The 17,061-nt window shown below is 35.3% G+C and overlaps 1 protein-coding gene across 1 annotated transcript; it reads right to left on the bottom strand.

The window, feature by feature from the left end:
• Positions 1–2,349: 2,349 nt before the first annotated feature.
• Positions 2,350–2,967, bottom strand: LOC131650023 (uncharacterized). The gene has a single exon (XM_058919766.1). The coding sequence runs from the start codon at positions 2,965–2,967 to the stop codon at positions 2,350–2,352; it is 618 nt and encodes a 205-aa protein (XP_058775749.1).
• Between the last annotated feature and the right edge of the window lie 14,094 nt (positions 2,968–17,061).

Here is a 17,061-nt window from a genome sequence, read left to right as displayed (position 1 = left end):
TTACAATTAAGTAAATTATTTCATATTTTTCATTTATATTTAAAATTTTACATTTGCATTTGTTAAATTTTTATTTTTTTTCTCCAACTCACATGTCCTTTTTTATATGGTCATTTATTACACACAAAATTAGCACATGAATACAATAATAATATTTAATCTTAAGGGCCACTTTCATTTTATTTTAAACAATAATAACTTTTATTTGATCAAAACTAAAGTATTTATTTTTAAATTTCAAAACGATTCCTATGGATATTCGGTTTTCAAAGAATTGGGAGTATAACAGAGCAATCAATAAAACTCTAACTCTATTCAAGTAAAACAATTCATTTTAATTATGCATAATGCTTATAATTCCTTTTATTTATATTATTCATATCATTACAAAAATACTACACAAAAAAAAAAAATCACTCGTGCGAAAGCACGGGTCTCTGACTAGTTAGTCTATTAGAAAAAAATAGAAATTCAATTCAATTTTTCTTAATTAAATGAATTATAGGATTTGTTGAGCAAGAATCAGTTCCTATAAAGATTGAATCAATTATAATTAATATAGAATAATGTCCGTGCAATCATGTCAAATGTGAATCAGTTCAATTGTCCCGATGATTCGATTCAAAATTAAAAAATTGTCTGAATTGAATCATTAAGAAGAAGAAAGTTGAAAAAAAATCAAAGTGATTCTATTATTGATTCAATTCATACAAACAAAATATTTTTACAGTATAATTCATTTAACTAGTGTTGAAAAACAAGGTTTTACATGCGTGAATACTTTCCAGAAATATGCAATGAGAACAATAAAACATTAGAAGAAATTTAAACATAATAAAAAACTAAGTATATAACTAAAAATCTGACTCAAAGGACTTAGTTAAAGCTAATTCTTTTTCCTTGTTTGATCCAATTGTTGACAAGTGTAGATTTAAAGTGCAAAACGGTTTTTCAACTCCATTTTGGGAATCATCTTGGTTGGAAGAGAGACCCCTTAGAGAGGTTTTTTCGGTTATTTATGAAAAAACTTGCTTGAAGAAGGTCTCGGTTGCGGCAATGGGAGGTTGGGAAGAGGGTACTTGGAAATGGGGGGATTTAGGTGTGAAAGAAGGGGCGTTGGGGGATGAGGGGGCCGATAGGTTGTATGGAGCCCTTAGGAGCCGGTTGGAGGATTATGGAGCTTTGAAGGAGGGAAAGGATGTCGTAGAGTGGATGGGAAAGGCGGATAAGGGCCCGGATTACTCGGTGGCTTCTTGTTACGAGTATATTAGGCGTGTTCGGACTCCTAATGGTCCTTTTGATAAAAATCATGAGGCATTTGAGTTTCTTTGGAAAGCGGGAGTTCCTTTTAAAGTGAAGGCGTTTGGATGGAGACTTTTTAGAAATAGACTTCCTACTTTAGATCTTTTGGTGAGACGTGGGATGGCAATTTCCGTGGATAGTCTTAATTGTATTCTATGTGACAACTGTGGGGAGAATATGAGGCATTTCTTTTTTTCTTGTGGGGTGGCCAAGAAGGTGTGGCGGGAAGTAGCCGGTTGGGTGGGAAAAAAGGAGAAGGATGAGGAAGAGTGCAAAACTAATTTTTTGGATTGACATAATTTTTTCCGTTTGAAGAAAGTGTCAAAAGGAAAGGAGGGAATGATTTGGCTCGCTACCGTTTGGACCCTTTGGAATCTTAGAAATGGGGTGCGTTTTCGGAAGGATAGGTGGAGTGTTAACGATATAATTTGGAATATTAAAGCTTTAGCTTGGAGGTGGATGTTTTGCGGCAAAATTACACATCCCAATTTTTCCTATTACGAGTTTGTTTCGGATCCTTTGTTTTTTCTCTCGTTGTAGTAGTTGGTCTGTAATTTTCCTTTTGTTCGGGTCTTTTCCCGCTTCCGCTTGTAATGGTTGGAGAACCCATTGTTCTCCTTTTCATTAATGTTATCTCTTGCTTATTAAAAAAAAAAAAAACACTAATCCAAATTTTAAATCTAAATACATAGAGACAAACATTCAAATACTCCAATTTTTTATGAAACATAAAAATTTAAGTAGTGCACAAGCCTCACATTTCTCCTAAATTTGTGCTTACTTTTAAATCGAACTTTGAGAAGAAAAAAAAAATTCTATCTATGAGAATATTAGTAAAAAAGAAAGAAGGAAAAAGCACCTAAGAAAGAGTGGTCAAATTAGAATCACTCATAACACATTAAAACAAAAAGAAAATATTCAATGCAACAAAACTATGAAAAGGAAGGGAAATAACTTATCAACAGCAATTAAGGAAAAACAAAAAAATTCTGCTATGCATCAGCATTCAGCACAACACTCTTTGATACGCTGTCCAAACACTGCTCTTCAGATGCCATAAGCCGCGCGAAACTCTTCTATACGCTGATCCAGACACTCATTAAAACGCTGCTCTATAGACACGCGATACTCTTCGATATGCTGATCTATCTGCTCCTTGACATGCTGCTCTGTAGCCGCGCGATACTCCTGGATACGCTCATCTATATACTCATTGCAACGCTGCTCTGCAGCCGCACGAAACTCCTCAACAGGTTGACCTCGCTCCCAGAGCAGAGACAACGTATGAGTCTCAAGTTGCTGTTCCAGAACAGTTGGTGGCCTCTGTCCTGAAGGACGAGGAGGAATCTCCATTCCAAGATATGACTTCATTCTTGGATCAGTTACCAGTTTTCCTGTTCCATAAAGAGGAACCAGTTTCTGTTCTTTCACCATTGCTTTGCAAACAGGACATCCTTGAGGACGAGAACGATGGTGTAACCACCTGTAAAGACATCGCCAACAGAATAGATGACCACAGAGTGTCACCACTGGATCCAGAGGAAAGTCCAAACAAATGTTGCATTCGAAATCACCGGCATCCTTGGTGGAACTTTCACCCGAAGAACATGATGGATTCGGTGGTGCAGTAGCTGATTTCACTGATTCTCCAAAGCCACTCGACATTGGTCTAAAACCCTAAAATCACAATGAGAAAGAAAGAAAGTTGCGATTGCGTTGAGAAAAAGACAACGAGAAAGAAAGTTGTGATTGCGTTGAGAAAGAAAAAATTACCGGAAGGGGAAAGTTGGAGTGAAAAGCCCTAAATTCGCTACTCACATCCTTCCTATATTTTCTTTTATAAGCAAATTTTATTTTTTTAACTTGATTTAATAATTAATGTATCTAATATTCATATAATCTAAATACATTATAAAATAAATTAGGTTATAAAATAGAATGGAGAGAGTAATCTCATAAAAAAAAAAAAGTAAACCTTATGAAAGTTTTTAGATTGTTCTTAGAAATCTTGGGGCTTCACTCATCTATATTTTGGTCTAACATTTCTTTTCTACTTTTATTTATTTATTTATGCAAATTTGTTTCCTTTTTATTAAATTGTTATTCTTTTAGTAAATTAAATTGTGAAATTATTTTTTTATTTTTTTATTGTCTTTGAAAATAGTCCTTCTCAAACAATAATCCTTTAAAAGTATTTATTATAGATTGTTGAAAAATATGAAAATTGATTAGAATTGACATGATACGACTAAGAAATTTGAAAGAGATCTCAATATAAAATTTTGGAATATATGTTTCTAATAGAGATTATTGATTTAGAAAATGTTTTTAGAAAATACGACTAAGTATTTATATATGTTTTTAATGTAAAATTCTAAAATAGAGATTATTGATATACGACTAAGTATTTTGGAATATACGACTAAGTATTTATATATGTTTTTAATGTAAAACTCTAAAATAGAGATTATTGATTTAGAAAATGTTAGGAATTGATTTTCTACTTAATAAATCTAGAATTACAACATATGTAATTTCTAATTATTAGGAAGAATTTAATGGATATGCACTGACAGTGTAAAATAGTTTTACACTGTCATCCAATAGAAAATAAACAGTCTGTTATGTCATTAAAAATTGTGATCGCAAAGTTGATTTCTCAAATTGTGATTTTTTTGGATTTATTGTAATCTTTTTTGGGTTTATCTATGGTATCATCTTAATGTATTAAACTTTACATGAATTGATTTTTTAACAACCAATATTTTAGTGTTATACACCCTATAAACTCTAGAGCATTTAGAGTATCTTAACAAGACACACTTTTGTGTATTTTAATCAAACATGTTAAGGAGCTCTTTGGTGTTTAGCACATAAGCCTGAATTGATGGAAATGTAAAATGTTGGATTGTCTACCTTTCTATCATTTGTTAAGAATCTTATTAATATGGGCATGAAGTGCAGTGCAATATTTTTCTCATTGATGTTGATTTTGACCATTTCTTGTAGATATATATTTTTCCTTTATACAACTCCAATTGTTGTGGAGTTATAGGATGAGAGAAATCATGAAAAATATTATTTTCTTCACAATTTTTTTCAAATTCCGCATAGTGATCATTTATAATGGTTGTAATTTTCATGTCTTTTCCAACTTGCACTTCTTTGCAAAATAGCGAGAACACATAATGAGACTCATCTTTGCATCTTAGGACTTTTAAGTTTTACCCAAGTCCATATACTATTGTAATCAACTATGACTAGTATATACTCTTGTGATGTGAGTGTGAGATATAAGTCTAACATTGCTTAAAAAATAAAAGTTGATTATTTTATAAGTGAGATTACCTATATACCTAATATCTTAAAGTTTCATGTGAAAGTATGGTTTCTCTCTTATTTATGTGGTTGTTATTTGTCCAATGTGGATGTTTCCCTCATGACTCATCAATGATATCTCAACCAATAATTTAACTAAGAGATAGACTCCTTGTATCGAGAGTCTTTATAACAAGGTGGTGGTTAGGTGACATGTCTTGTTGAAGTGCATGTGATGTGGTAAAGGTTTCAATGGAGTTCCAAGTGTACGTGGATGAAGTACACAACAGTCTCATCTGAAATCTCCTAGTTCAATACTCTTTTCATAATTTTACCCATGAACATCAATCTAGACTCCCTTTAAATCTTAGACCCCTGACACTTTCACTCAAACACTTTCCTAAGTGTTTGTACAATTACATAAATATATGGCATGATAAAACAGCGTAACAAACAAATACTATATTCTTTTAACTTATGAAAGATAGCCTCATAATTGAGAATTACAAATCCAAAATAAAAGACTCAATGAAAACTATAAAATAATAAGATCCAATATACAAGGTATGAGTCTTCACATGAGATAGAACCTCTCGTTGAATAGAAATAACACCCAAAATAAAAGCCCTAGTAGGGGTGTTCGCGGTTCGGTTTGGATCAATTTTAAGGCAAAAACTCATTCGATTCAAAGATAAATTTACTATCGGTTCGGTTCAATTTTGGATGATATATTAAAAAATATCGATCTGATCTAATCCAATTTAATGCGGTTTAATTTGGATCGATTTTTGAATATTCAAATTATAAATTATATTTTTATTAATAATCGAAAATACTAATAAATCATAGATTTGAGATAATATATAACATATAGTATATTAAAAGTTGATATTACAAAATAAGAGGGATTGATTATGGTTGAAATAATAAAAATAAATAGTTAAAACAAACTAATAAATATTATAAAAAGTAATTATCATCTAATAATAAATTCACGTAACATATCATTCTAATAAAAAAAGTATAAAAATATATACATTCGGTTCGATTTGGATCGATTTTAAAAAATCAATATAAAATCTGATTCGAACCAAGCGGTTTTCACAAAATGACATCCAAACACATTCAATAAATTTCGGTTTTTGCGATTTTTTCGATTTTTTTAGATCGGTTTGCAGTTTTTATTTGAATTGATTTAGATTTAAACACCCCTACCAATAGGGTTTTGGCACGAAAACGGTAGGTTTTCAAAAATCTCCAGAAGAATCAATCTTTATAAGACTAATCCTTAATATTGAGTAAATCAAATTTAATTAAATCTTAATTTCACATAAATAAGAATTCAAATTTATGTAGAAAAGGATTCAGAATAAAATCTTTTCCAATTAGAAATGCATTATAAATCATATCAATGATTGAACCAAAATGGAAATAAATCAAATAAAACTTATTAATATAATAACTATAATCAAAATTATTATTAAAACATAATAAATCACATTAACTATACTATTTTACTAATAAATATTTTATGGTATTTTTCTTTTTAAAATTTAGTAATATATTAACTATAATCGTAATACACTACCAATATGTGTCTAGAATCATATCGGCAGAATACTAATAACTTGTACTGAGTATATACAAAAGTCAGAAATAATGTCATAAGATGTATAAATTTCAAAATCATCTTGAAGATGGATACAATGAATATGTCTACACAATGATAGAATACACATCGGAAGAAAAGATCAAGCATAGTCTTCACGGCATCCGATCAAAAGCTCTTGATCCAAGCATCTAGCAAAACTCGATTTTGCACGGTATCTGAAAAAAATTAATAAGACGAAAGGAGTGAGATTACTAAATCTTAGTGAGTTCCCCTATCTTATGGATCCTATCGGCTCTACAGGGTACGTGCATCAACTATAGATCCATATCATATCCTAAGGTTTCCTCGATATCAAGTACAGGAAAGCCTGACAAATCATAGCACCACGATTAAGTGTCCATTGAACACCCGATTGGATACTCTGAGAACATATCACATGTTCGGATATTAGGTATATGTTTCCTCCAGAATAGGTCTTCCGGATTTACCTACCAGCCTTCTGTTGGGAGCTACCCTAAAGGTCTGGTCTTCCGGGTTTACTGACCTATCTGCTCTCGAAACAAGACCCCAAATCATACCTTTACAATCTACATGGAAAGTAACTCATATGACTATAGAGAACCATGGAATCGACATTGAATCGCATTGCACGATTCAACTCCTCCAATATCCCAGGGTTCGAATCTCACATAGAAATTCACCCGTATGGGAGGTGACAAAGGAGAAGGTGAGGTCACATCCCCGGGAGTTCATCCCCGAAGAATAACTCCTGAACCACGGAGCCGACCCATTCCCGCGACTAAAGTCCGAGAACGCCTGCAATATATGTGGCACAGGGGCATCCTTGGAATTTCTTCACAAGAAGTAGCCAACATATATGTAACGTGCCTACTCGCAGTTACTATCCTTATGTCCATTCTCTAACCCATCGTCCATATTTACTACTACTACCATTATATTGTAGGATATCAGAAGATTTTGCTTGATAGAAAAAGGAATATCAGGCTAGCATTCGTTCATATCTCTTGATCTAGGAATCATAAGGTTCTCCTTACCATATCCACATCTTGTTAACCGACGTACTCAAGTTACACCAAGTAGTAAGACCTCATCGCCTCTAGGTTCACATGGTTAGCTTCTCAACCTATATGACCTCAACATCTTTGGTGTATGTGGATAACTTGAATTTCCATCACCATTCATTCTATGATTGATGTCTACAACCTAGTTAAAGGAACACTTTGGCACAACGACCTTTATAAGGATTAACACATTAATTCTCTAAGTATTTCCTCTTATTAATCATGGTACAAGAACATTCACATGGATTTGATTATTAATTAAGAGTATGCTAAAGTTGTGGAAGGTTAATAATCTCATAGACCTTTCTGTTAGCTTTCCAATGCCTCCGACGGCGCCCAATTCCGAGTTACGGAACTCAAGTTATGCTATTTTCAAATATGTTTTCCCAATGTAGTCTCAGGAAATGGATTTCCATTATGGGGGAATCGATTTCCTGCACGCAGAAAGCCCAAAAACCCCATTTTCATGACAAATCGATTTTCAGCACAGGGGAATCGATTTCCTGCAGCACAGACTTAAAAATACCTATTTTTCTGCATAAGAACCAATCCCTAAAGTGTTCCAACTCATCCTTAAGTTCCCAAACAATCCAAATCATAATTCCATCATATTTTAACACTTCACAGCATACAATTGTATCAAAATAATACACATATCAATACCAACATGTGTTAGAACAAGATTTGTTCTTATCAATTATCTTAGTTTTGATGATAACAATAATATGAATTTTGCTTAAGATAATATGGTACTCTAATCCAATGCAATTTCCCTTTCAGGAAATATATAAAGAGTACGCATAATTCAGCGCTCAGAAGATGTGTCTCAAATGGTTCAGCATGCAACATCAGAACATGGTCTGGCAAGACATCAGAAGATGGTCGAAGCAGAATCAGAACATGGGTCTATGGAAGCATCAGAAGAACATGAGATCAGAAGCACTGAAGATCAGAAGATGGTATCACGCTCAGAAGCACTTCAAGGTCAGAAGATCAGAAGATGCTATGCACCAAGCTGTTTGACTCTGATGATATTCAAACGTCGTATTCACAAACATCAGATCAGAAGGAAGTACACGTGGCAGACTACGCTGACTGACAAAAGGAACGTTAAAGCTACTAAAGGCTACGTCAGTAGACACAGCGTGAACAAGGCTCGAGGTAGTTGACAAAAGCGTATAACATTAAATGCAAAGCTGTACGGAACACGCAAAGCATTAAATGCATTCAACGGTCATCTTCTCAACGCCTATAAATATGAAGTTCTGATGAGAAGCAAGGTTAACGATTGCGCACCAATACAATTCAAATTAACTTGCTGAAACTCTGTTCAAATCCAAAGCTCAGAATCTTCATCTTCATCAAAGCTCACTACATTGCTGTTGTAATATCTTAGTGAGATTAAGCTTAAATTGTAAGAGAAATATCACAGTTGTGATTATCGCTTTTAAGAAGCATTTGTAAACTCTTGAATAGATTACATTAAGTTGTAAGGAACTAGAGTGATCAGTTGATCAGTATACTCTAGGAAGTCTTAGCAGTTGGCTGAGCAGGAAGTCTTAGCAGTTGCCTGAGCAGGAAGTCTTGGCAGTTGGCTGAGCAGAAAGTCTTAGGAGTGAACTAAGCCTAGAGTGATCGTGTTGATCAGTAGACTCTAGAAAAAGTCTTAGGAGTGAACTAAGCAGTTGTTCCTGGAGTGATCAGGTTGTGATCAGAAGACTCTGGAAGACTTAGTTGCGGCTAAGTGGAAAACCATTGTAATCCGTGCGATTAGTGGATTAAATCCTCAGTTGAGGTAAATCATCTCTGCGGGGGTGGACTGGAGTAGCTTCGTTAACAGCGAACCAGGATAAAAATATTTGTGCATTTATTTTTATCGTCCAAGATTTAAAGTCACACTTATTCAATCCCCCCCTTTCTAAGTGTTTTTCTATCCTTCAATTGGCATCAGAGCGCCGGTTCTAAGGTGCAAGCACTTAACCGTGTTTAGAAAAGATTCAGGAAGAGAAAAACGCTTCATTTAAAAGATGGTTGATGAAAGTGAAAGGACTATACCTACACCTGCATCTACATCTGGCTCTGCTGAGCAATACAACGGTAACAATGGTTATACTAGACCGCCGGTATTTGATGGTGAAAACTTTGAATACTGGAAAGATAAACTGGAAAGTTACTTTCTGGGTCTAGATGGTGATCTATGGGATCTTCTGATGGATGGTTACAAACATCCTGTAAATGCCAGAGGCGTAAAGCTGTCAAGGCAAGAAATGAATGATGATCAAAAGAAGCTTTTCAGGAATCATCATAAATGTAGAACTGTTTTGCTGAATGCTATCTCTCATGCTGAGTATGAGAAGATATCTAACAGGGAAACGGCCTATGACATATATGAGTCCTTGAAAATGACTCATGAAGGAAATGCTCAAGTCAAGGAGACAAAAGCTCTTGCCTTAATCCAGAAGTATGAAGCCTTCAAGATGGAGGATGATGAAGACATTGAAAAGATGTTTTCGAGATTTCAAACTCTTACTGCTGGATTGAGAGTTCTTGACAAAGGATACACCAAGGCTGATCATGTGAAGAAAATCATCAGAAGCTTACCCAGAAGATGGGGTCCTATGGTGACTGCATTCAAGATTGCAAAGAATCTGAATGAAGTTTCTCTGGAAGAGCTTATCAGTGCCTTGAGAAGTCATGAAATAGAGCTGGACGCAAATGAGCCTCAAAAGAAAGGTAAGTCTATTGCATTAAAATCAAATATCAAGAAATGCACTAACGCTTTTCAGGCCAGAGAAGAAGATCCTGAAGAATCAGAATCTGAAGAAGAAGATGAACTGTCCATGATTTCCAGAAGGCTAAATCAACTCTGGAAGACCAAGCAAAGGAAGTTCAGAGGCTTCAGAAGTTCAAGGAAATTTGAACGTGGAGAATCTTCTGATGAAAGAAGATTTGACAAGAAGAAGGTCATGTGCTATGAATGCAATGAGCCTGGACACTACAAGAATGAATGTCCAAATCTTCAAAAGGAAAGTCCCAAGAAAAAGTTTCATAAGAAGAAAGGTCTTATGGCAACCTGGGATGAGTCAGAAGATGATTCAGAAGATGAGCAGGCCAACTGTGCGCTGATGGCGACAGAAGATGACGGATCAGAATCTACATCAGAATCAGATTCTGAAGAGGTATTTTCTGAACTTACTAGAGATGAGTTAGTTTCCGGTCTAACTGAACTTCTGGAACTCAAGTCTCAGATTAGTCTCAAATACAAAAAGCTGAAAAAGCAATTTGAATTTGAAACAAAGAAGCTTGAGTTGGAGAATTCTGAATTAAAAGAAAAACTTTTAAAGTTATCCAATAATGTTGGATCTCCTTCTGATTCAGAAAAATCCACTCCTAGTCTGAACCATATTCTGAAAAAATATGATTTAAGTTTCAGAAAGTTCTTATCTAGAAGTATTGGCAGAAGTCAGCTAGCTTCTATGATATATGCTGTGTCTGGAAACAAAAGAGTTGGCATTGGTTATGAGGGTGAAACCCCATACAAACTTGAACCTGTTGATAAAATGAAAATTACATACAAACCATTGTATGATCAGTTCAAGTATGGCCACTCTCATGATATTAGGCACACCTCACATGCACAAAGTTTTCACATAACACACACTAAGAAGCATGTGACACAACCTAGGAAATATCATGAAACTCACATTAAGAATTATCATGCTGTTCCTCTTATTGATTATAATGTCAAACCCAAGTTCAATCAGAACTTGAGAAAATCTAACAAGAAAGGACCCAAGAAGATGTGGGTACCAAAGAAAAAGATTATTTCTTTTGCAGATTCTCTTGATAACAAAGAAGACAACATTCAACATGACTTGACACCTGGATTCAAGTTGGTCTCAACACTTGAAGGGAAGAAAGATTGTCTTTCAAGTTCTGGTTCTTAAATCTGTTGAAGAAACTTTGTTTGTAGGAATTCAGAAAAGAAAGTTTATTAGTCTTGGAACCATCTGTTTTGTTTGTCTCTAAAGCATTGGTGTTTCATTCTTGATTTTTCTGATTGCTCTAAATGCTACAGAATATACAACATTGAAACATTAATTGTGGACAAATCAGTAAACATCTGTTTTGATGATAAACTTGCTTCTGATGAAACAAAGAGCTTAAGAATTTCTGCAGATACAGTTTTATCTTATCAGAAGCTGCAGAACAAAGAAGTGATCCTCCAGAAGCTGTGTATATCAGAAGTAATGGATCAGAAGATCATCCAGACTCATCTCTGGTCATTCAGAAGATGTCATTCTTGGAAAGAAGGATGATCCAATCAGAACAAGAGCATTCCTTAGAAACAATGCAGACTGTCAATTAGGTCTTGTATCTTTGATCGAGCCAACTTCTGTTGATCATGCTCTAGAAGATCCAGACTGGATAATTGCTATGCAAGAAGAACTAAATCAGTTTACAAGGAATGATGTTTGGGATCTTGTTCCTAGACCGGATGGATTCAATATAATTGGTACAAAATGGGTCTTCAGAAACAAGCTCAGTGAGAAAGGCGAAGTGGTAAGGAACAAAGCCAGACTGGTGGCTCAGGGTTATAGTCAGCAAGAAGGGATTGACTACACAGAAACCTTTGCACCAGTGGCCAGGTTAGAGTCTATTCGTCTATTAATTTCTTTTGCCACTCAACATAACATTACTCTCTATCAGATGGATGTTAAGAGTGCCTTCTTAAATGGTTATATAGATGAAGAAGTTTATGTCCATCAACCTCCTGGTTTTGAAGACTCTATGTCTCCTAATCATGTTTTTAAACTAAAGAAATCATTGTATGGATTGAAACAGGCTCCCAGAGCTTGGTATGAACGCTTAAGTTCTTTCCTTCTAGATAATGGTTTCACTAGAGGAAAAGTGGACACTACTCTCTTTTGTAAAACCTTTGAAAAGGATATTTTAATTTGTCAAATATATGTAGATGATATTATTTTTGGAACATCTAATGCTACACTTGGAAAGGAGTTTGCTAAGTCTATGCAGGCTGAGTTTGAAATGAGCATGATGGGAGAACTCAAGTATTTCCTTGGAATACAAATAAATCAAACATCAGAAGGAACGTATGTTCACCAAACCAAGTATGTGAAGGAACTTCTGAAGAAGTTTAATCTTCTGGACTGCAAAGAAGCCAAAACTCCTATGCATCCAACATGCATCCTAGGTAAGGATGAGGTAAGTAAGAAGGTAGATCAGAAGCTATACAGAGGTATGATTGGATCTCTTCTATATCTGACTGCTTCTAGACCTGACATTCTGTTCAGTGTTTGTTTGTGTGCTAGATTCCAATCAGATCCTAGAGAATCTCATTTAACTGCTGTTAAGAGAATTCTAAGATATCTGAAAGGTACTACTAATGTTGGTTTAGTTTACAGAAAATCTAAAGAATACAACTTAGTAGGATTCTGCGATGCTGATTATGCTGGAGACAGAATTGAAAGAAAAAGTACTTCAGGAAGTTGCCAATTTCTTGGAAGTCACTTAATCTCCTGGTACAGCAAGAAGCAAGCAACCATTGCTCTATCAACCACAGAAGCAGAATATGTCGCAGCTGCTGGTTGTAGTACACAGATGCTCTGGATGAAAAGTCAGTTAGAAGATTATCAGATATTTGAGAGTAACATTCCTATATTTTGTGATAATACTTCTGCTATATGTTTGTCTAAGAATCCTATTCTTCATTCAAAAGCTAAACATATTGAGATAAAACATCATTTCATAAGGGACTATGTTCAGAAGGGTGTTATTTCTTTAAACTTTGTTGATACAGACCATCAATGGGCTGATATCTTTACAAAACCCCTGGCTGAAGATAGGTTTAAGTTCATTCTGAAGAACATCAGTATGGATTTATGCCCAGAATGAGAAGATGAGAAGTTCTCATGTATGAGTATCTTCTGAAATGAATGTGGAACAATTTTTTTTGAAGTTCTGATTGAAATCTTTTAGAAATTATGATTCGGTTATTACTAACGTTTCATTGTCTAAGTTGATTCAGAACCTCTTTTAAAGCAAACAGCTGTTACGTTTTATCTCGGGATGGTAAACCTGTCGTTACTATTCATGGATAAGCGCGCGTGCAGTTGAAGGGACGCCGACCATAGGTAACTGTGCCAGTCACTTCATTTGTCTTTATTATCTCTCCTCACGTCACGTAACATTAAATGCTAGTCATCATTCGTTTCACTTTATTTTCTTTTAAATACTCTTCAAAATGGTTTTTTGGTTTCCTATCTTTTTGCATTCCTCATAAAGTTTGTCTCTCCCTCTCTTCCATATCAAACCCTACCTGCAAACCCATCATGAACTCTTCATCAAGCCCAGGAAATAATGAAAGTGATAAAAACAATAAACGAAAAGCTGTTGAAACATCTCCTTCCAAACCCAAAAAGATCAAAATCACCTATGATCCTCTTAAGGTGAATCCTTTTGAAGCAATGTTGTCTGGAAACTATTCTAGACGTGTGTTTCATCCTCCTGGTGAAAGCCCTCCATCATCTCCATCTTCTTCCTCATCTTTCGACCTTCAAGACTCAGCTTCCTCTGATTTTTCCTCTCCTTTAATCTCTTCTGAAGACATCTCTTCATCTTCACCCGCTGAGGATGTTGTCTCTGGTAAAGGGTGTGGAAGATCTGCTGCAGGACCAAGTCTCCCTGATCCCTCGCCTGAAAGCCCTAGAAGCAGTCAATGAGGCGTTTCACTCCTTCATGGCATGCTGGCACAGACGTGGTCTTAGCTAGGGTCCTAGGATTTGGTCTTAGTAGTTTTCTTTTTCTTTGTTGCACAACTTTTTGTAATATCTTTTGCTGATCAATGAAAAAGTTTCTTTGTGTTTTACATTCCAGTAAATGTTTTCTTTTGTCGTTTTATACATCTGAATCTTTTTATATATTCTTTTTGATGTTATGACAAAAAGGGGGAGAAAGATAAATGATAAATGATTTGATTAAATCTATCAGTTGCTGGGTAAAGGCTCCCACACATTCACTAACAAGAACTGCAAGTTCTATATGGTTTAAGTGTTTTGCAGGTACAGAGAAGTGAAGTGAATCTTCAAAGCAAACACTAGAAGCAAAACCATGGAAACTGAAGCAAGCTGAGTGCTGTCAAGCTTCAGAGATCAGAAGCAAGAAAGAAGAATGAATCAGAAGCACTGATAATAGAATTTGAATATCATTGTCTATCCTGTTATGACAAAATTCTATTTGCCCTGATACATATAATGTTATGGCTCTGATACATTATTTGCTCTGATACATGTTTTTAGCCTAAATGCTCTGATACATGTGGCTCTGATACATATCATGTATTTGAATATACATTTTATGTTCTAACTCGTTCATGCTGACTTTTGTCGTTTAGTTTTTGTTCTGTAACATTTCAGGATGTAGAGATGCTCTGATGATGCTCTGGTACATTCAACAATGTTCTGATACAAATCTAGCATGAAGTGATGTTGGTAGACATTCAAAGTTCTGAAGCTATCCGAGGGAAGCAGAAATCAGAAGATGTGAATGTTCTAGAAGATCCAGAAAATTCAAAGTTCTGAAGCTGTCCTGAATGGAAGCAGAAATCAGAAGCTGTGAATGTTCTGAAGATTAAAGAAACTCAAGTTCTGAAGCTGTCCACGATGGAAGCAGAAATCAGAAGCTGTGAGTGTTCTAAGGATCTAAAGAAATTCAAGTTCTGAAGCTGTCCAATGGAAGCAGAAGTCAGAAGCTATGAATTCTCTGAAGGCAGAAGCTTATATGATCGTCTCTACCGAAATAATCAGGGAAGTCTTTTATTAAAGTTCTTCGAGTATTTATTTCAGGGGGAGATTATTTATCTCAGGGGGAGATTGTTAATCTCAGGGGGAGACATATTCATATGCTTATGCTATGGCTGTGTAATTTTGTCTTTTGCCGTCTACTCTTTCTGATTGCAAATTCATATCATTTATATATGTTTTTGTCATCATCAAAAAGGGGGAGATTGTTAGAACAAGATTTGTTCTTATCAATTATCTTAGTTTTGATGATAACAATAATATGAATTTTGCTTAAGATAATATGGTACTCTAATCCAATGCAATTTCCCTTTCAGGAAATATATAAAGAGTACGCATAATTCAGCGCTCAGAAGATGTGTCTCAAATGGTTCAGCATGCAACATCAGAACATGGTCTGGCAAGACATCAGAAGATGGTCGAAGCAGAATCAGAACATGGGTCTATGGAAGCATCAGAAGAACATGAGATCAGAAGCACTGAAGATCAGAAGATGGTATCACGCTCAGAAGCACTTCAAGGTCAGAAGATCAGAAGATGCTATGCACCAAGCTGTTTGACTCTGATGATATTCAAACGTCGTATTCACAAACATCAGATCAGAAGGAAGTACACGTGGCAGACTACGCTGACTGACAAAAGGAACGTTAAAGCTACTAAAGGCTACGTCAGTAGACACAGCGTGAACAAGGCTCGAGGTAGTTGACAAAAGCGTATAACATTAAATGCAAAGCTGTACGGAACACGCAAAGCATTAAATGCATTCAACGGTCATCTTCTCAACGCCTATAAATATGAAGTTCTGATGAGAAGCAAGGTTAACGATTGCGCACCAATACAATTCAAATTAACTTGCTGAAACTCTGTTCAAATCCAAAGCTCAGAATCTTCATCTTCATCAAAGCTCACTACATTGCTGTTGTAATATCTTAGTGAGATTAAGCTTAAATTGTAAGAGAAATATCACAGTTGTGATTATCGCTTTTAAGAAGCATTTGTAAACTCTTGAATAGATTACATTAAGTTGTAAGGAACTAGAGTGATCAGTTGATCAGTATACTCTAGGAAGTCTTAGCAGTTGGCTGAGCAGGAAGTCTTGGCAGTTGGCTGAGCAGGAAGTCTTGGCAGTTGGCTGAGCAGAAAGTCTTAGGAGTGAACTAAGCCTAGAGTGATCGTGTTGATCAGTAGACTCTAGAAAAAGTCTTAGGAGTGAACTAAGCAGTTGTTCCTGGAGTGATCAGGTTGTGATCAGAAGACTCTGGAAGACTTAGTTGCGGCTAAGTGGAAAACCATTGTAATCCGTGCGATTAGTGGATTAAATCCTCAGTTGAGGTAAATCATCTCTGCGGGGGTGGACTGGAGTAGCTTCGTTAACAGCGAACCAGGATAAAAATATTTGTGCATTTATTTTTATCGTCCAAGATTTAAAGTCACACTTATTCAATCCCCCCCTTTCTAAGTGTTTTTCTATCCTTCAAACATGCATAAACAATTGCTCATTCTAACCCTTGTTCTCAAACATGCAATTGAACACAAAACCCCAATTCCTACCCAAGTTCTAACTATGGAACTCACCTGGTGTTAATGGAGATCAAGATGATGAACATGCTACCGTTGAGATTGCTTCTTGATCAAAACTTCACTTCTAACATGAACAAACCCGTAACCCTCTTATTCACACTTTCAGCGTGGATCACTCAACTTCAAACCTGTTTATATCCATCAATACAGCACCTACGAATGCGAACCATATATGCAAATCGTAGAGAATTTCGTTAGCTTTCTGAAAATTCCTAAATCATTCCAATCGGAGTCACAAGCAGAGAGATATAACCTTTTTAGTGGAAGCTGCACCTTGTTGCGAAAATGACTTTGTTGAACATAAGTTCTTTTTCCTTTTCTATGCTTCTAGTTTTTTTTCTTAATA

This window comes from Vicia villosa, linkage group LG2 (genome assembly GCF_029867415.1).
Source record: "Vicia villosa cultivar HV-30 ecotype Madison, WI linkage group LG2, Vvil1.0, whole genome shotgun sequence".
NCBI lineage: Eukaryota > Viridiplantae > Streptophyta > Magnoliopsida > Fabales > Fabaceae > Vicia > Vicia villosa.
Note: the sequence above shows the minus strand (reverse complement) of the source record. Positions and strands in the feature narration are given on the sequence as shown.